At 36.6% G+C, this 21,634-nt stretch overlaps 1 protein-coding gene across 1 annotated transcript in view; it reads left to right on the top strand.

The window, feature by feature from the left end:
• LOC134749432 (hemicentin-2-like) overlaps positions 1-21,634 on the top strand; it is a 318,341-nt gene that overhangs the window by 239,074 nt on the left and 57,633 nt on the right. Inside the window, exons 2-4 of the mRNA XM_063684360.1 lie at positions 11,994-12,087; positions 12,918-13,069; positions 16,105-16,185. Of these exons, the coding sequence (XP_063540430.1) occupies positions 11,994-12,087; positions 12,918-13,069; positions 16,105-16,185 (327 nt within the window). The remainder of the gene's footprint in view (positions 1-11,993; positions 12,088-12,917; positions 13,070-16,104; positions 16,186-21,634) is intronic.

Below are 21,634 nucleotides of genomic sequence, written 5' to 3'. Positions count from 1 at the left end.
TTTTTGCTTTCAAGTACCTTGCGCCCAACTGGGTAATTGTGCTTCAACAGTTAAAAAAAAAAAGCATTTATTTCGTTAAATCAACAGTTTTTATATGTGAAAACTATATCACTACTTCATTTAAGTGTTAATACATGATATAGGTAGTGGTGGCGATGGTCTAATTCAAACCCGTATATACTAACTACAATATAATAATAAATGTATATGTGTGAGTGTATTAAATGTATATTTAATTTCGAATTTCGGAGGACATTTTGGAGCAAAGTAGGCAACGGTACAATTATATTTGAGCCGCCATCTTAGAAATTGTGATTCAAGGCCGCCATTATATCCCTTTGGAATGAATTTAATCGAATTGACTTCAAATTTAAATTAAAATCGAATGTCTTCCGCAGAGCTGAGCGTTGTATTAATATTTATGTGAGGTATCTAAATGGAAGCAAAATCCTTCGTTTCAATAAATGGAGTTATATTTCCTTTTTCTATTTTAACGTTTTTCTCTCTCGTAACAGAAATCTTAACGTTTCTTATTTCAGTCTAGTTATGAAACAAGTAGGTACTCACTACTCATACATAACAATTATAATGCCCAGTTGGTGTCAAGATTGTCACTACAAGTGTACTCTCCACCTAACAAAAATTTAATATAATACTACTACAAAGCAGTTACAGTTACATATTTAACGTTGTAAGACATTTTTTACTTTACAGATATTCTTAATAAGCTTATTAAATCAACAGAAACGAGCCAGAAACTTGGGGAAAAAATATTAAAAGCGTAAACATACCAACTGGTATATCTTTATTACTATATTTCATTAAACTTTAATCAACAAAGTCACTCACCTTACACCTGGATTTCAATTTAAACTTAAAATAGCGTCATTTAAAAATACACTAATTACCATACTAATGAACTAAAGAAAACTTTTCTTCTTGCCAAGAATAAGGTCTTATGTAATACACGTTGCTTATTGGAGAAGTGCTTTTTCCGCTCTAGAGCCATTGCCCTCTTGCAGAGACTAATTGAGTGGTATCGAGTTTGTCCCACTTAGCCCGGCGAGGCAATTTGATTCTTTACTCAACACTGAGGCGGCGGGGAAATAAAGCTTTGGTAAAGTGAATTTATATGCTAGTGCGGAAAGGAGCATATTGTTGCGCTTGTGGATTAAAAAGTAGATTTTTAAGGGCAATTTTAAAGCATTTTTGAGCGGATAAAGAAAACGGGACGAAAATGTTATTTCGTGCTTACACATTACGTGAAAATGGCATAGTTGCATTATGAATTATGAATGGTCCCCCTGCATAGAAATTTGTTTGCAGGGGTTGGAGGGGGGGGGGGGGGCAACGACTCCAGTATAAGTCTAAAGGCAATAAGTTCGCCATTTGTACTATCATGTATTATGCAATAAAGATAAAATAATATTGTCTTCGGTTACCGGGGTCGGGCCGGGGGGGGCGGGGGGGACGGGGTCGGCGGTTACCGGTTCGGGTTCGGTTAAGATTAAATAAATAAATAAAAGTCGTTGATTCAAGCCTAGGTTTCAAACTTTAATAACCACATGCATTACCGCTAAGATAACCCTTCATTCCACTATAAATAACCAAAATAAATCAATCAATAAATATATTGCTCGATCGTGTATCAACATTTGTTATTACCCATTCTCCACAAATTATCTTCTAAAACCCTAAACTTGTTATGTACCTCAATTTGCCTCTACCTCACACGCACGGAGTAGAGCCGCCGAGGACATTCGTGCCTGAGGAAGGACTCCCGAAGAGTCCGAAACATGTCGCCGAAAGCGACTAAAAATAATAAGTAAGTAAGTAAACATTCTTTATTGTGCACCATAAACTAAAAAAAATACACAGAAAGCAAAATACAAGCTTAAGACTAGGTAACAACAGGCGGTAATAGTGAGTGAAACCGTAGTGATTTAAATATTTTGCCTCTACCTCATTTCCTGAGCTATAACCATTACACGTAAGGCCGTGGCAGGTATTATTTTCTTACTGAAATCCACCATTTTGCTTTAGCGGAGAGAACTGAGTCCTTAACTATGGCTAGAGACACATTAAGAGTAAAGACCGATGTATCTGGGCAACATTTCGTTTCTTATCATTGTTATAGATGTCGTCCCATCAGGAACCCAATTGCAACTTGCTACGGACGGTACGGTTATGATCTTATTGTGCTCTTACGCTGATTGGTGCATGCAGCATGCAAAATTAAGTGAAAGTCATGCGTAAGATGCGCGCCAATCACTAAGATGATCGCCAAGGTCGTATCAAAACCAGTTTAAAACCATAACAAGTTGTTAAATTTGAATCGGGCTCCAGGTCAATTACTTGTATATTGCAAGTCACCTTTGACATTTAGTTTGACCAGCTTATGGTAACGACATCTGGGGCAACATGCCCTAATATCGGCCACCTCTTTAATCATAATACATTATCTATGTACTAAAGAAAAAGTGACCAAGCTCTCCGTTGGCCGAGGCCGGAATCGAACCGGAGTCTTCAGCTTACGCGGCATACGTCCTGACCACCTGAAAAATATGCAATTATATATTTTCATTTGCTCCCTAGTTGTATCGTCTATCTGTCTTTATATTTATTAGGGTATCCATTTTTTACTTAAATTTTTAGTAGACGCCATTGAAAATAACGAGGCGTTTGAATTTGCTTAGAGATGGCAGTCTATACCTTTAACTGGTATCTGTAATGGCTCATAAATAACGCCTAAGCCCCACACTCAAATCTGTAATTTATTTCAATGATTTTCCATTCCATACCGTATTTAACTGCCCAGTTTACTGCTATTTGGATATAAATTAGTTATTGGCAGATTGTTTAACGTTAATTTGACAATTTAACATTGACAATTGAATCTGAAACGGGTTAAATATATCGAGACCATTATTTAGGTCGCCGACGATTTACATTGACATTTTGTTTTAAATGATCATTAATAAATCTGGTGCATTCTATATAAGTATAGGATATCTGTAGTAATTATATAGGTAGTGTGTTCCATGCCAGTTGAATGTAGGTACCTATTCCGATTACACAATCATGCCATGCCACATGTACTCTTGCATTTTTAAACACTTAAAAATTAGAACTACCTTCTGAGGGGTTTCCCTTGCGCTACATGCAGGTATTTAGGGTTTTCAAACAACGCATAAGTGGCTACTCTGATGTTGCTTATGTCCATGGGTGGTGATGACTGCCTCTCATCAGACGGCTCTTTTGCTCGTTTGCTTCCTATTACTTACATAAAAAAATACATTACCCATTAGATGTAATTAGTGTACCGTGCATAACTTTGTTGACAAACGGAACACTAAATTATTGTCACCCTACCAATGATTTAGTCCAGAGTTTAAAAACCTCTTTCTAAAGTAACAGCCATAAAAAAACGAAAACCTTATGAGATTGTCAAATTGTTAAATTCCCCGCCAGAGCGATGGCACTTGACGTACGTACACCTACTTCCCTTCAATAAAAATAGGTTGTCCATGTATCCAGTGGTTATTAATTTTAATACTATCATTAACTGTAATTAATTTAACGGTGAAGTAAATTGCATGAGATCTCGCGTATTGAATTCTATTTAGGTTGGAAATATTTTTCAACTCCTTATCACCGATTAAATTTAATCGTGTAGGTCGACCACATATCTCAAGGGGCCCACTGACTATCTATCAGTCTGCCGGACGATATCGGCCGTAACCACTAATAGGTAAAGATACAAAGAAGGTAGCTGTGTTCAGGGACTAAAACTAGTTTATATACTTGTTCAATTTTTACTTAATTTACATACTTAATACGAATCAGCTTCATGCAGCCAAGTCTTCAACCATTCCGAAGTTGACCATCATAATTTCTTACTAAATGTCTCAATTATTACGTTATTTTTTAATGTCAACAAACTGGTAGTTTTTTAAGTCTAGACTACTAGAGAAATAAATAAACTTTGTATTTAGTCCGTAAGTTTTAAGCGAGCTTAGCGAAAGCTTATTTACGATAAGATTTAAACTTAATTACTATCTATCAAGTTTTAAGCAAATTTAAAACTTATTAATCATAATTAAGTAAGGAAATCTATGTATGGCCGATCGCCGTTCAGTTTAAAATAAATCGCCGATCAGTCTATATAAAAAAAAGGATTGAGCACTCTAAGCTGTTTCTATGGTGTAGATAACAGAGTGCAGATAGTATTAATAACGATTAATTTATTACGCTTTCAGCACATTCCGAATCCCGACAAATGACAGTATATTTTACAATATTTACAAATTCCCCCAACGTTAACAGTTTATCTGGTTGTCACACGTAACGCTTAAATACCGCCGTTTCGTACATAAGCCTGCTTTGTCAATGCCTGATAATGATTCTGTTTATTTTATCGGTAAATTTAACAACATTTTACCAAAACCTTTAGTTAAAGCGTCGAAATTTTGGAGCGTAATTAACTTTAAAAGCTGACAAGCGTGATACGTTGGCTTAAATGACATGTTTTATTTTGTTATTATGACTATGTTTGGCGGAAATCTAATATAATTTAGTATAACATCATTATATAGGGTGGATTTTCTTTTTTGGTCAGTGAGGGCAGCTACCAAATCCCGTGCTGCTACGCGAAAATGGTCTTAGAAGACCCTGAATTTCGAATTAATGAAGATAGAAAAATGTGAATAAAATTTCACTTTTTCTCCATAGTAAATGCATGGAAAAAGTTTTCCTTAATTTGTGGCTTTTTAGTACATTACCGTAAGCTGACCCCTAGGATAGGAATGGAATCGATTGGCATAAAAAAAGCATTTGAAAAATTAATGTTTAGTATATCGTATGGAAAAAGTTTTCCTCGATTTGTGGCTTTTCTAGCCAAAAAAAATTTTTTTGTTCCATACAAGCTTTTGATCCTGGATAGGAATGGGATCGATTGACATCAAAAAAAAGTTTATCAAAAATCACCTTTTACTCGCACCCTGTATGTTTTTTTCCAAAATCTTTAAACGCCAATGTTCATTAGTTTGAAATTAAGGGACCATTTTCGCGTAGCAGTACGGGATTTGGTAGCTGCTCTCACTGACCCAAAATGAAAATCCACCTGTATACAGTTTTTAAATTTTATTTCAGCATTTGTGGCAAATGTTTTTTCACTTAAGTATACGAAGTTATTATAGGTAAACAGGTATAGATAGTTGACCACATATAACAGTTTTTATTTCTCTTAGGGCCTGTTTCACAATGTCCAAGTAAAGTATTGGATAGCTAATTAACAAATAAATTAACTGCCAGATAAAATTTCCTACAAAAAAGCACTTTATCCAGCAGATAAAGCTTATTTGGAGATTGTGAAACGCCAACGATGACTTTATTCGTCAGATAAGTGGCAAGTAGCTTATTCAGGACTTTACTTGGACATTGTGAAACAGGCCCTAATACTTATGTAATGGAAAATGGTGACACTTCAAAGTCAAAAACGGATAAATTTCTAGCGGCAAGAATAAAAATAGACTATTAAGGGGCCCACTGATTACCAGTCCGCCGGACGACATCATGCCTGTCAGTTGTTCGGAACTATCAAATTTGTGTTTTATCTGACAGGCCGATATCGTCCGGCGGACTGATAACCAGTGGGCCCCTTACAAAAAGTTTTCCGGATGAAAAATTGAACATGGGCAGTTAAGAAGTGTCAAAATGGTGTAGCTTACAACTGAGTGGTGCTGCTTAAATCGAAGTGCCTTTCGTTTTGTTGCCTGCTTATTTGTATGATAACGGTAGCACAATTCAGGGTTAAACTTATGACGTCACATAACACATCCATCGAAACTCCCCACAAGCAATCAGCCTCGCAGCAAACAAATCGCAACTTTGATGAGTTCGCTCTCTTTTCACGCTCCGTAATATTCGCTCCAACACAAATACGCACATTGTGTACTCAAAGGCGCTTTATATACTTAAAGGAGAATGGAATTGTCAGCCTGTGGGCGTATTTGGGAATTGCTTACGTAATGCGTGTGGTGGGGATCAGCACGTGGTATTTGGAATAAGTGAAAAGTTTGAAAACTTTAACCTAAGATTTTTTTTAAACAAAATCACCTTTTTGAGGTATATCACGAGCTGTAACGTACAAATGCATTTTATGTCCTGCATTTTTTTTGGAAGTTGATTAATTTTCTAACCATTTTTTAACCGTTTGTGGCAGAAAAATAAACTATAATTACCTGCAATTTTACTTGAAGTCTGTTGTTAATGTACCTTATGTCACCCGGGCTACAAGAACTCATTCATTAAAACCAGCTTCGTAGTTTTGACGTCACGGTGAAACAAACAATAAAATACGTTCACACACCCTTTCCTTTCTTTTTGCCGTCGGGTATAATGCAAAATCACTTTCTGTTTTTTCTTTTGTCATCGCTTGTTAAAACGAAGAAGTTGGAACTATTTCGGTACATAAGTTTAAATAGCGGTGCTTCCTCGTGGAGGCGTTGTTTTATTTCATGAATAGACTAACACGAATCGCAAAGTAACAAGTTTTTGAATATATTTACATTTCGTCAGAAACATCGGCCAAAATATGGCAGTTAATCTTTCTTGCCTCGAGCCCCTCTTAGTTCAAATATATACCTACTCATACCTCTTTCTGTATTCTGTATTGCCCCTAAATTTAGAGCGAAGCGCCCGATTCGTAGAGAATTTCTTATTTGAATCAATGACCCTATATAAAAATGCATTATACCCGGTGTTGATTTGACGCAGTTGTATGTATGTATGTATGTATAAACTCTTTATTGTACAAAGACATAGAACACAAATATGGCACAGAAATAGGCAGTACAAAGGCGAACTTATCCCTTTAAGGGATTTCTTCCAGTTAACCTTTGAGTAGATGAGAATTGATGAAGAACGGTAGACAAATATAGACTAGAGGAAAGTCAATAAATTTATAAAAGAGGGCGAAAATAAATAAAATAAGATAAAAATTTGAAGTAACAGTATAACAAATATATATAATACCTACGTTATATATAATAAATATACATCTATAGTCACAAATAGTTAATTCTGGTCCGATAGCCACAGTTTCCTAAACTGCCCCTTAAGCGATGCAACGGGCCGCGATTTCCTTAAGGAGGGAGAACTCATTCCAAAGCTGAACCGCTCGTACCGCAAAAGATTTACCATACGCACCAGATTTGTGATGAGGTGTTGCCAGTGCAAGATTTGCACTCGATCGAAGGCGATGACCACTACCATCTGCCATAAATTTGAATTTTTGTAACGTTAGGTTAGGGGCCGCTCAGAGCCAGAATGTTCACAAATGAGGTTATACATGTTTATACGATGCGTTAAAAATTCTACATCGTCCCAACCTTCGTTACGCAATGGCAGGATTACTTCTGTACTTTAAGATTGTTATTCTGGGACTAATGTGACATAGTAGTAGATATAGTAGTAGTAGTAGACATAGACTTTATAGAGGCAAGTAATTTTGAAAGCAATTTTCGTATATTTTATTTAGACGAGCCTGTCATGATTACAATGTTAATTTCATAAATCTAGATATCTTCTCATTGTCTTTCGGTAAATATAGTAGTGGTCTGCGGAGCTTACTTTTTCCATAGCAGTGTAATGCTACTCACTTTGCTTTAAAAAAAAATTGTAATTGTTCTATAGTCTTATGTAACGTATGTATGTTTGTAAGCATGTTACTTAGGTACTTTATTAGTTTTTATCCAGTTGTTACTTCTGTGTATCTTCCTATTTATAGGCAGTGCCGAACAAGCCCTGTTTCTACTTGTTATCAATATCAGTATGTTATAATTAATGGAACTATAGGTGATATTGTATATCTACAAGTTAAAACTTATCTGTATATGACTGTTTGTTTCCTAAATAAATTAAAAAAAGAAAAAAAAATCTTAAGGCTTTGTTACACTATTTAATATTAGTACATAGAAGAGCAATTCGAAATGTATTTTCCTTCGATTTGCAGGGCTCTCATCTATATTTAGCTTCAATAGTAGTGTATAAAACAACACTCCGAAAGTATCTGGTATCCTGGAATACTTTTCCAAGTAAACAATTCTGATTCTGATTCTGATTCTGAATAAAGGTAGGCAGATATTTTTGGTGCGTTATTTAATTCCGCTACTATTTATGCTGATTATACAGTCGCCATTAGATATATCGGAGCGGCCAAGGTGTCCACAATATCTGAACACGCACCCTAATGCCTTGGCAATAGAGGCGTGTTCAGATATTTGTGAGCACCTTGGCCGCTCCGTTATATCTGATGGCGATTGTACAGAAAAATAAATAAGAATACTTGGTGGTTGACTGGTAGAGAATGCCTTTAGGCATTAAGCCCGCCATTTGTACTTTATTTGTTATATTGTGCAATAAACTTTAAAATAAAATAAATAATAAATAATACTTAAATTGTCCAGGTATTAGAAAAAGTTATCACTCGTTCAAGACTTTTAGGAGTTCTTAACAGGTGAAGGTGCATCGGGAAGAAGTAGAATAATGTATGGAATTGGAAACAGGTGAATTCTCGAACTTGCGGGATAGAACTTTTGCATTGGTGCAGTTTTAGCAGTATCTTGTTCATTGTTCATTCATTTTTAGTGTTCGGTACGGTTCACAGAAAACTTAATATTTGTCCGTCTCTCGAATGTGTTTTTGTTTTTAATACTGTCTTCTGCTTGGTTGGTAGACGCTTTCTGATAAAACAAGAACCGAGATCCCTATTCAGATAATAATTTCTTGTTATCAAACGGTTATTAATATGATCTGTCAGCTGTCAACAATGATATTTCTTTAACCAGAAATGTATTTGTTGGCAGCTGACAGATAATAATAACCGTATGAGAAACTACTACATGAATAGACCTTCACAACTCCTTCAAGTCATCCAATTATATACCTCTGGATAGGTAGACAATAAATTCAGGACTGGAAGAGCTGAAATGACGTTCTCGAAGATACTGTACCGTACTCGCTACTAATATGTAGTTAAGATCAGCAGTGTACGATAACATTATCATAGTGATTTGCTTTGTGTGACGAGTGTTGTGCCTGGGAACCAAAGTTCACTGAGAATTGGTTAGGAGTTGCAGGAGGTGGAGTTGTGTTGTTAAGTATAGCAACTGACATTCGGAACTTCTTAAGCGCGATGTAGGGAATGTATGGCGCTCCATATAAAGTTGCACTCTTTGTATTGAATTGGCTAAACTAACGCCATCTGTTAGAATCTTGTGGTACGACGTTAACAGTGACAGAGAGACGCCACAGCTTCTTCTCTCTCTCTCTCTCGGCATTCGGTCACAACTTCAGGAGTGATTGGGTAGATAAAGGTACTTTGGAAGTCAAGTCAAGGCTACAGTATGGGGTTCTTCAAAAAAGGAGTATACAGGTTTTTAAAGGGTCGGCAACGCGCGTGTAATATCTCTGGTGTTGCAGGCGTTCATAGGCTACGGTAACTGCTTACCATCAGGCGGGCCGTATGCTTGATTGCCACCGACGTGGTATAAAAAAAAAAAAGTAGAATTATTAATACAGACTCACATTAGTCCATAGAATCCTGAGCTTCCTCTAACACAGATACATAGTACCTACAGCTAATGGCAAACCTAGTACTTGATTGTAATCTGGAATGGTAATTCGGCCACTTAAGATTCCAAGCAGCCTGTAACCTGATTACAAATACTTCTGCCACACTCAACACGAACACAAGGCAAGTGTTTGTGTGTCTGTCACCAATGCGTGGAGGACACATTAGTAAACTAAGTCAAAATACTAATATTGTTTGACAACTTAAAACTTACTTGTGTATTTTTAAAATTTTATAAATATATTTTTTTTAATACTCGCCGAGTGTTTTAAGTTGGGTTATACTCAGAGTAAAAGTAACTACTTTAACTTGTGGACCAAAGATGTACCTATACTGTACCCTCACTATCTTATCTTATTAAAAAATTTGGCTGTTCATTTTCTATGGGAGGGTAATTTTTTTTTTCGCGATTTTGTAGTTGATCCCATAGTAAAAGTTGCTCAGTATAATCCCAAAACCTCACTGGCAATGGGAATGCACTTATTTTTTAGCCATCCTGTATAAACTAAAGCTGTAAACTTAGCGTAGGTAAATTATTCTGCGATTACAGTTGAACAGTTCAGAGAGTTTGGATCAATCGAGCGCAGGTGAAGTTGCAATGCTCTTTGCGACTTAAGGTATCATTCCAAACGTTTACCGAGTCAAAGTGAACGGTTAAAACACTTTAACCAATCATAAATCAACTCAACATCAAGATGGAGCATATAAAACAAATCTCGAAGCTGCGTTTTTCATTTTACATATACATTTTGATATTGTTATGAAGTGCATGTCGCCGGCAACAATAAATGCGAGCGATAGTGTCAAATCAATATCCAAGCCATAAGTCCCCGGCAAGCTCGGCCGAATTTCACCTTTCCATACAAACGGATTTTCGTTCTCATTTTAAAACTCCGTGATGGATTGTAATGAAGCATTACACATACAACGACATGATATATCTAGGTATGTAATTAGTTTATATATAGCTCCAATTTATAAAGCAAACGAAATAGAGCAAAAACAGGTTTTGTATGAAAAACTTAAATTTGCAGTATTTTTTATCTGAAACTACATAAACTAATTACAGACATAGATATACCATATCCTATTGTAAGTACAAAGTTTCATAGCAAACTAGCTACTCGTTTTGAAATGAGAGCGTAACTACGTTTGTATGGAGAACCGAGCTTGCCGGGGACCCATAACGGATTTAAAAATAAGTATATCGTTCCACTGATTTAGAGGTCAATTCAAACTTACATTGTGACATCACAAATCATAATGATATCTAAATAATGTGCGTCTCGCTCGCGCCAATGCATGTACGGATAAATACGAGCGAAAGTCTAAGTATAAGAGCGGAAATTTATTACAGATGCGTCCACAAGGTCCTGTTTACTTACAACCTGCAGGCACGTTTACGGCATGTAAATTTTAAAAATAAACTACAAAAAATGATTTCGTGAAATGACTGGAGGGGCTTTTAAATTATTTATCTGGAGGTCACGTAACACTGGTTGGACCCTGCGCAACCGTTTGGAATTACGGCAAGCTTAAGTTCGCTCAGCGATCGCTCAGTAGAGAAACTATCAGTAACCAGTGATGGTGAAAAATGTGAGAAGATATAATAAATATAGGTATAGATATAATAATATATGTGTTCGTCATTTTTATTACTAACTATTCGCCCTGAAAATGTTATGGCAGAATTAACCTCATAGTTTATTATAATCAACTATTTATAATATTTTTGTAAAATAGGAAAAAACGTACGTTCGTACCGACCTATGTACTGTTTTTATCGTACCTGCGTTCGTTTCTAACAGTCGCTTGCCGTCGTATCCTGAGAAAGTAGTATTATAATCGTTATTTGTGTCTGGTTTAGTGTACAACATATTACCTTGATTATGATATATTTATTTTGAAATAAAGAACATATAAAAACAACAGTCGCTCGCGTAGCTAATTATAATAATATGCTCTCGGTAGATACTGTTTTTTTTTTTTTTTTTTTTTCAATTATAATACATATTTGTTTTTGAAAAGTACAGTGCTATTAGTTTTAACTATAAAACTCCCGTGAGACTCAAACATATTAGATTATTTTAAACCGGGTCACTCACGTATTATTAAGTCGAATAGCTTTAAAATAATCTAATATGCTATTAGTTTTGATGAGACAAAAGTTTTACATATTTTCAATACATTTTTAAAGTAATTTAATGAATTCTCGTACCTCCCTGAAAGAAAAACCGATGAAAAGTTGGATACTGTGTGAGAGATGATATGTAAATAACGCGAGTGAATGATGAGATGAGAGAGAGACAAAGGCAAGCGAATAATGATTTAATTTAATTTAATATATCTTTGTTCCCAGATGAGATGGCGAGTGGCCGGCGGGATGGGCGTACCGCTTGCTGCTGCTGTCTTCTTCATGCTGCCTCTTTTCACATCGCCTACAGGAGACATACGTAAGTACTTACATAAGTTTTAGTTATTAAACTTTCCTAGTCTACCTACTGATACCTAATAGAAGCATAAAATTTGTATATTGGGTAACCAAGGGATGAAAGGCAACCATTTGTGCCGAGGTAGTTTGGCGCTCGAACGCAGTGAGTGATGGCCTGCCATTGATTTAATAAACTGTTGATAACTAGTACCTCTGATATTTTTTTAAGCTATTATGTTAATTTGTTTTATGACCTTAAAACTGATGAAAATTACAATTAGCCCATACACGAATACGAGCTCCGTGGACCAAAGTGTAATCTTTCTCATCACTTCCACTTTACCTCAAGCACTTCTCTGAGCATAAGTTGCATAACAAGGAAAACTAAACACCAAACGCGAAATATGTGGCATTGAAGAATTCCATTCTTGTCCTTGTCAGCAGTTTCCACTTCGCCGGATCATACTTTTTGTGTGCAAATACTTAGTTTATTCCACAAGAATTCCGCTTATGTAACGCCATTTTCTAATAATTCTGAAAATGCTGTGAAAGCGATATAGGTTCTGGTAATAATGACTAGGCTGACAAATTGGCACTATATTCTTGACCTTTACTTTACGGATTGTGATAGCTGCCATACAAGGCAAAGGCGTTACGTTAGCGACATTCTTATAGCGAGGTTTAGACTAGCAAGAACTTGCATGAAATTTAAGTTACATTGCTGACTACTAAAGTAAATTGTATTCAAAAGGTTGATCAGATACCGCAATGTAATGAAAATTGCATGCAAGTTCTTGCTAGTCTAAATCTCGCTTATGGAATGCCCCATCTATAATCTGATAAAATTTACAGGACATCACGGCACATCTCGAGCGCGCGGTTGGCGCGCCGGCGCTCAGCCCACCACCGAAGTGGCGGCTAACAATTCTGTCAGCAACATTACAGCGCAGCTGGGGGGCACTACTTATCTACACTGCCTTGTAGGGCACCTTAGTGAACGAGGGGTAAGTCATATAAATAAGAAAACAAAAGCAAATAATTAAGAGGACGTGTCGTTGTCAAAATCATATCAATCAATCAAATCAGATAGACAAATTAGAACTTAAGGTTGTCTGGAAGAGATCGCTTTTTAGCGGTAAGACCGCCTGTTGTTACCTGGTTCTATTTTTTCTTTAAATATTTCTTTGTAGTTTTACATGTATGTAAAATGTATAATTTTGGTGCAATAAAGAATATTTTCATTTCTCATGCTCTGAAAGAGAGTCATTGTTGTTCTAAAAGGTGCGCAGAAAATGATACGTGTCTGCACTAGAGCATTTCACGTTCGAAGTACGATTTTTTTAATTTTGTTACGATACGCAATTGAAATTTGAGTTTAAATGGATTTGTTATAAAATTTCCATTTTGATGTTTGACTCTCCATTCCATAAATAACGATACTTTTGCCTGAATTGTTAATTGAAAGTACCCTCAAGAAATACTATAAAAATGTATACTTAGCCATGTTTTTAACAAAATACATGCATTTTACTTTTCTCGTATTCGAAATGAAAAGTAGAGTGTTTAACTCGGGTGAAAGGCATCATTTCTGCCTCGGACTATTGGCGCTCTCACTGCGTTCGAGCGCCAAAACACCTCAGCAGAAATGAGTGCTTTTCATCCCTTGGTTAACAATCTACTATTACTTACTTAATTAAGCGTAATCTAACTATACGACAGAAATTATATATAAAATGCTGTAAAGCAATAAATAAATAGCTTAGCATTATAAATGGCTTACAGTGAAGATATCCTATCATGGAAGTATTAAAAGTTCCTCGTAAAAGCACATTAAAGTTGCTTGAAGCCGACGTAACAAGCTGATCTGATAACGTGTTCATAGTCCGCTTGACCACAGCGCGCCCTACTTGCGAACTTAATCGAGGCCTGTCGGGCTATTTACTTCACTTTGAAGTTGAATCGTCCCTAGGTTGAGTTTATCTCTGAAATTTGGAGACTATATTCGTATTTCGTACTAGTTCCGTAGTAGTAAGTAGAAATAGAACGGAGAGAAATTTCATTTCGATACAATTGAAGAAATACCTCTTTACACACATCAGACACAAAGACACTGAAAACAATGACCGCAATGCTCTTACGAGTAAATGTATACTCAAATCATATCTGTCAATAAACATGAAATTGTCATTTAAGTACTCTTATTAAAACTAAAAGTGGAAATTTTGTGCCCAAGTTCCCATTTTCGCTTTTTTATACAATATTTATTTATTTATTTATTTTAAACTTTATTGCACAAGAACAAGTACAAAAGGCGGACTTAATGCCTTGAGGCATTCTCTACCAGTCAACCACTGGGCCAAACAGAAATTGTTAAGGTGGGTGCAATGCGATGCGAAAAAAAATATTTCTAAATATAAATTCTTATACTAACGCCAATAGCGGTTAAAGTAAAAGCAAATTTCTAAGAAACAATATATCACAATAATTATTGTATGTATGTAAATACGACAAATCTAAATTACGACAATAAAATTGTTATTGTATGTATATAGTTGATAGCATTTGTTGTTTTTTTTTATTCATCACGCAAAAAGACACGGGGGATAAATTTGATTCGTCGATGTCATCAAGAGCTCTAATGATCTTAGACTAGGCATTATTGCCATCATTGTGTAGGGTCATTGCGCTAGTTCTCGTCCAGCTCCAGTTTTCGTCCATTTGACGAAATTTGAATATAAACCAACATCGCTGCACAAATTTGGACTTATTGCAATCCTTAATGTCTAAACAATATAGGTATCTATCTACATATAAATGATATTTCGCAAGTAGCAAATTAAAAATGGAATATATTATTTGCTAATCCGTCAAGTGGACGAAAACTAGGGCATGGACGGAAACTAGCGGAAAGACTATATGTATAAAATAATTAGCATAATAATACATAAGCCAGTCTTACACTGGTCACCTATCGGGGTTCTGGTTGGTTAGTACTTATGTAGAACAACGTAATGAATTTAAAACTTTGACGGCGTAACCACACTAAAACGTAACAAAGGCGAAATACAGCAGAACTTTTGTTATTAAATATTGTAAATGGTTTGATGAATTTATGGCTTGGTAACTATGTTGTAGTTGGTTTTAGAATAATTTATTGTAAAACATATAAATGCAGGTACCAAGGTGATTTCAGGAAACATATTGGCTTCTTTGATAGATTTAAATATAACGATCATAAGAGTAGCTTTTATAAACTCACGGGTATATACATCCCGCGGTCATTAGATAGGCGTGCGTGAGGATACAGATCCAACACGGCATGCCAGAGCTGTGAGTCCTGCGGGCCCCTTGGGGTCCACTCCGACCGACGAAGACACGCCTGAAACGGAGACCCTGAATGACTCTCGGGAGCACTTTGGTCCGTGGGGTCGTTACTTCCAGCAGCTCGCCACAAGCTGCCCTGCTGAGCACAAGCTGCCTTGCTGTAGAGAAGCTTTATTTTTATTTAATCGATACTTAAAAGGTCGTCTCTTTAAGATAGATTCTAGTTAGAAGAGAAAAGACAGTTCTTTTATTTAACACGGATCTATGTTTTAACTCTTTTCTTTAAGCATGATCTTTGAACGTGGATTTTACACTGTCTGCTTTTTTCTCGATCAAAATTTGAGCTGGGATCTGGGATACACGCGGGCGTAATCATCTTGACATGAACTCACAATTTATCTTAAGCGACCTTAGTGTCAAGTCTGTGCCTCATTCTATACTTATTATTATTACGAGCCTATTGTGTCCCACTGCTGGGCAAAGGCCTCCCCCCTCTTCTTCCACTCCTCCCGGTTTTGAGCTACATCTGGCCAGTCGCTCAAAAAGGAGTCCAAGTTATCCCGCCATCGCCGACGAGGTCTGCCGGATCCCCGGTTTGACTCATGGGGCACCCACTCTGTGGTTATTTTGGCCCACAAGTCATTCGGCATGCGGCAGACATGACCAGCCCAGTCCCACTCCCACATTCTATACTTATTGTTGTGTTTATTTACAGCAAGTGTCCTGGATCAGAAAAAGGGATTGGCACATTTTGAGCTCGGGGAAGTTTACGTACACCAACGACGAGAGGTTCCAGGTAAGTTTTTTATAATTATACATTATGTTAAGTAACTTTTCACTTGAACCGAAAATACCTGTGAGAATTTCTTTATCTTCTTTAATTACAGCTTGAAAAGATAACTTTGTTAGGCTTTTAGTGAACGTAGTGTCATGCAAGTAGTTCTTGGCGTCCATGACAATCAAGCCCGTCAATCACGTTTTCATGTTTTCAAGTAGGTACATAAATAAATAAGGAGTTCAAAAGTTTATGGCACCGTCAAATTTGTCGGATGGAAACCCAAGATAGCCATAAAATTCAGTAAAAAAGGAGCCACATTGACTCAGGCTTAGAACTGTATTGATTCGTAATAGATGATTGTCTAGAAAAAAGTACAGTCGGCGATAGAAATTTGTATCCAAAAACATTTCATTTACCTACAAAAAAAAAAGTACTTATATTTTTATGTACATAATATAAGTATTTATTCAAAGCTGGTACAAAATAATTCAGTGCACTCTGAGACACTACCAATACACCTTACAAATTAGCAATTGCACAACAAGGAAACAAACGCAATTCAAACTCTTTATCACAGATACTGCAGCAAAGTAAATTGTAGCGCGTGATGTTTATTCATAGGACTAAGTGCAACTCAAGATTGTATTCCCATTGCGAGCGGGTGAGGAGACTCCTTTGGCTAGCCGATGAAGCGTGACCTCGAGATATGTAAGGGTCGCTGTGCCTCCAAAAATACACTGAAGGCCTAATCGTGGCTTACAACCTCGGTTGTGCTGTATTGATAACTTGTATGATATGCCTAGGCATTAGACTCGCCCTGGTCTGGTAAGCGATTAGAATGACCAAAAGCACTACGGTTTAGTGCCTCAGTTTCATTGTTTAACAAAATTAGTACATTTCATCTTTCCTAGTAGGAATTCCTAGTATTAATGGAACTTATAGTTAGAAGAAAACATCGAAAATAAACTTAGGCACTAATAGGAATCAAAAACAGTATTTTCTTAAATTCGGCAAAGTATATCCTCACAAACTTGAACTTTCATAACAATTAGTTATCATTAGAAGAATTTTACTTTACCTGCACCAGATCGCTTTGAGTTCTAATTTAATTTACAACTAGAACGTTAACGATGCAAAATTACAGCGATACCATCTAAAGCGTATTCCGTGTGTTGCATCATTAGCGCTCTTGTGCCTGCCGGTATTAAAAGGTCGGCCTTTTAATGCCATTCGTCGTAGGAAGCCATTTCTGTTTTAATAGCTTGATACGGTTTAGCGTGGATAAAACGTGAGCCGCTTAATGATTCTTTTGGTCCTGACGAAATGAATCAGGAGTCGTCCCATAAGGCATCTCGACTGCACTGCCTGATAACACGACTTAAGGTTTTATCAAAATCAGATCAAAACTTTATCATTGTTAAAACAGGATCGACCTCGAGGCTTCTATTCCGAAAACGATTAAATGGAGCATATTTAGACTGCATAGGCAAATCACTTAAGCTCTTAGGGTGATTAGCGTTGTGAAATATTCATATTTTGGGTGCATAAAGGCTCTTAAACGAACCAACAAGTACCTGAAACATAATATATAATACAGGTACGCAGATACGTTATTTAGGTATATAGAATGGTAGAGAGTTTATTTAGGCCTAAATTCTTCGACCGTTACTTTCCGAATTTAAAACCTACGGTACTTTTACAAACGGCAAACATACTGTTTTAAATAGTACACACAGCTGCAAAAGTGCATACCCGCTTTATGAATGGAATTTAGTCATAAACTTGTTATGCACTTTTACAGCTCAATGTACATTGGGAGGCAAATCGTTAATCGTCGAACAAAGACTAAGAAAAGGATCCAGAATTAAACCTTGTGGGATGCCCAGTTTTTTTTTTCTTATTGTCTCATGAACATGAATCATTTATATTCATCTTGTAATTTTTGATGCCCAAGTACGATTTACTTCAGTACCATTATTCTTGGTCCATAGTGCTTGGCTTTCTGGTCAGGAAATCATAATGGACACAGTCAAATGCTTTCGATAAGTTACGGAAAATTCTAAGTTTATCTTGTTTCAAGCGTCTATGCACGTGTAATATCAACATTCTTCTATCCGAGCAAACAGAAAATTAATTTCTCATCGGAACCAAACGCACTCAGTTGTACTTTACGCTCTCCATGGACGCTTGAGCGTAAACTAAACGCAGCAGTAATGGGGGCTGGTCAGCCGCGAAATTAACGCCGACGGTGAATTAGAACCGCGGGGTAATGAGGCGATCTTTGCGGAATTTTACCGCGAGCTCAAAGCTCAATCGAACTGAGCGGGAAATATCAACATAGTGGTAGCAAGCAGTTTTTAAAGGGCGTAAGTCATAAGCAATAGCGATTACGTTACGTCCTTTTACGGTGCGGTGTTCGTAATTCCTATTGGTATTGAAATAAACTGCGTATTCCGATGCTAATAGTACCTAATCATGGACCTGGATTAATCGGCTGGTACATAGGTAACATTTATGCATGCTTCATGCATGCTGATAAATGTTACAAGCTGATTATTTTAAAGCTCAAGTATCTACCTACATATTCAATCTAGTCATTAATTATATTTGCCATTACACTTACCTACTTACTTTCATTACTTATCTCAATATATATTTTTATAGTATGTTTAACAAGTCTTTTAGTTTTGAATCCTGGGTTAATCATGTAATAAGGTATCATAAATATCGTAATTATCTGTTACGATAAAGTATCTATACATTAATCAAAAGCATGGCAGTGAGTACAGTCAGCAAAACTGCTTGCATACAAATATGTACGTATATATATATACGTACGACCAGTACGACCACGTTCGAGGTTAGATTTGGACATACATATTAAAATGCGTCCAAAAATTAAAAAGTAGAAAAACCTCAAGTCAAAGAACACGTAGTTAAACTACGTGCACGTAACTTAACGGGCACACAAACTCAGCAAAAACTAAATTACAATATTCAAATCCACACATCGCTTCCACAGCTAACTTTACTTTACCGTTCGACTTTAATTCGCATATAAATTAGCCTAACTATAGGTAGATGACAACGCTGACAGTGTGGCCGCATCTTTACAGAACTAGGGCCTAACCCTTACCGGTGCTTACAGGCCTTAATGAAGGATCGCATTGGAAATTTGGACCATTAGCATAACCCACTGTGCTGTAGCTATCACTAGCAGTTCACTTAGCTGATCATAGGTAGACTTTATTTCGTTGCAATAAGGTTGAAGAGTGATCAATTAAATATCATCATGATGGTACATAGTTGGTTCGTTAGTGCAACCACGGGTCATTCGTTTGTCGAACAGCCGGGCTAGCACATGATTGGCGCGAGAATATCTCGCCACGATATAGGCTACCCGTCCCTCTTTAATTCATACAGTCAGTGAAAGACGGGTAGTCTACCTCGCGGCGAGATACTGTCGCGCCAATCGGCTACGCTCGTAGCGCGTAGCACGCGCTGGCACTGAATGTGCGACATGGACCCCTAACTAGTATTTCACATTATATTTTAATTGTTTTTGGAACTGGTTTTGATACGATCGTCTTAGTGATTGGCGCGCATCTGACGCACGAGAAGCACGACTTTCCCTTCATTTTGCATGCATCTATCAGCGTGAGCGATCTTTAAGGTCGTGTCAAAACCATTTGTAAACCACAACAAATTGTTAAATCTGATTAGGGCTCATGGTGACGTGGCCCATATGTGCTAAATGTATTGTGGTATTGTGCAAAAAAGGTAACATTACCTACCTACTATTGATATTGATAAGGTTCAGGAGGTGGTTAAACTCACGACCTTTATTAACTGAAGCCTCTATATCGCCGCTATACTTACTTAACCTCGTATCTGCAACACACATTTGATGACAAAAACATCCGTATTCCGAATGAAAGAAAAGCGACATATCCATCAAATGATTGTTGCAGATATGAGGTTGAGTAAGTATAGCGACGATATTATGCCTTATAAATTTATTCAAAAAACACACCCCCTCAAGCGAAAGCATATAAATAATAAATAAATAAATAAAAATGTTATTTATTTAGGTATCAATCCATTACATAAAGAATAATTATTGTATTAATCTAATTTAATTATTGTATTAATCATATAAACTGTTTTACAAACATTTCCCTACCGATCTTGACCCTCATATTCCTCGTTGATCAAAACGTCATATATCCAACTAAAAAGGCTTACATATACTTCCTGTTGAAAACAAAATGACTAAAAGGCTGTTTAGTAAAACTTTGATCCCACTTAAACGGAGTTATGGTCTCGTCTCGATCTTTATTTACAAATCTTACTACTTAACCAAAAACTGGTATAACTGAGACCTCCAACATACAAAATAGTCCTTTTTATTGGGGTTGGAATGCAGTTACGCCCCCCTGTGTAGTTCGTCCCCCTGGGCCTGAAGCGGGCCCATTTTGGGAGAGTACGTGGGACATTCAGCTCCCAGCTTTTTCTACTGAGGAAGAGGGAGAAGAACCTACCTACTAAACCCATCTATTAACTTATAGTCCGACAAAATTTTTTAGAAAATTATTGAAGGCGCCATTTTCTACGTAACTGTCACATTTCTGACGTAAAATGCTTAAACATGGCAACAATTTAGTATAGTTTTTTTTTAGTTTCATTTTATTTAATTTCTACTATTTTATGTCGCACTATACGAGGGCATCGTCCGTCCAGTGGCGCCCTCATTGGGAGAATTGTGTTTTCTAATAAACCAATAAATTTCTGTATAAATCAGTATTTTAATATTGTTGTCCTACTGATTCCCCAACTTTAGGTCTATGTCTTTTATCTTCTATTTTGGTTAAAGTCTGTCTTTGCTTTACTCTAGTTTCCATTTTTATGGCATTTGGTTTTGATGAAACTGTATAAAAATTCAAATAACAACTACTTGACACGTGGCAAACAAGCGGGCATCTCGCTCGTTTTTGCCCAGAACGTGCAAGTTGTGGAATGAGCTACCTTTCTCTTTCTTTTCTTCTTCAAGAAGCAGGTATTTAGGGTTCTCAAAGGTGGGCAACGCATAAGTGGCTCCTCTGGTGTTGCTTATGTCCATAGGCGGCGATGACTGCTTCCCATCAGGTGGCTCGTCTGCTCGTTTGCTTCCTATTACATAATAATAATAAAAAAATAACAATTTGCATTAGCCTCCTTATACGAGTATGCCTCCTTAGCATATGTAATACGTGAAAGTTAAAATAAATGTATATCAGGATCAATTTGCGATGGTGTGAATGTGTGATGACCAGAGCCCGGAATTTTCGCGGCAAAACAAAATACTGTCGCAATTTTGCTAGAGTTAGAAACATTTTTATCGATATCGATAGTTGAGTAATGGAAGAAAAAAATGGTCCATCAAATAAAAAATCTACATCAGTACACATAGCACATGACATTATATTTG

Source organism: Cydia strobilella, chromosome 18 (genome assembly GCF_947568885.1).
Source record: "Cydia strobilella chromosome 18, ilCydStro3.1, whole genome shotgun sequence".
Lineage (NCBI taxonomy): Eukaryota > Metazoa > Arthropoda > Insecta > Lepidoptera > Tortricidae > Cydia > Cydia strobilella.
Note: the sequence above shows the minus strand (reverse complement) of the source record. Positions and strands in the feature narration are given on the sequence as shown.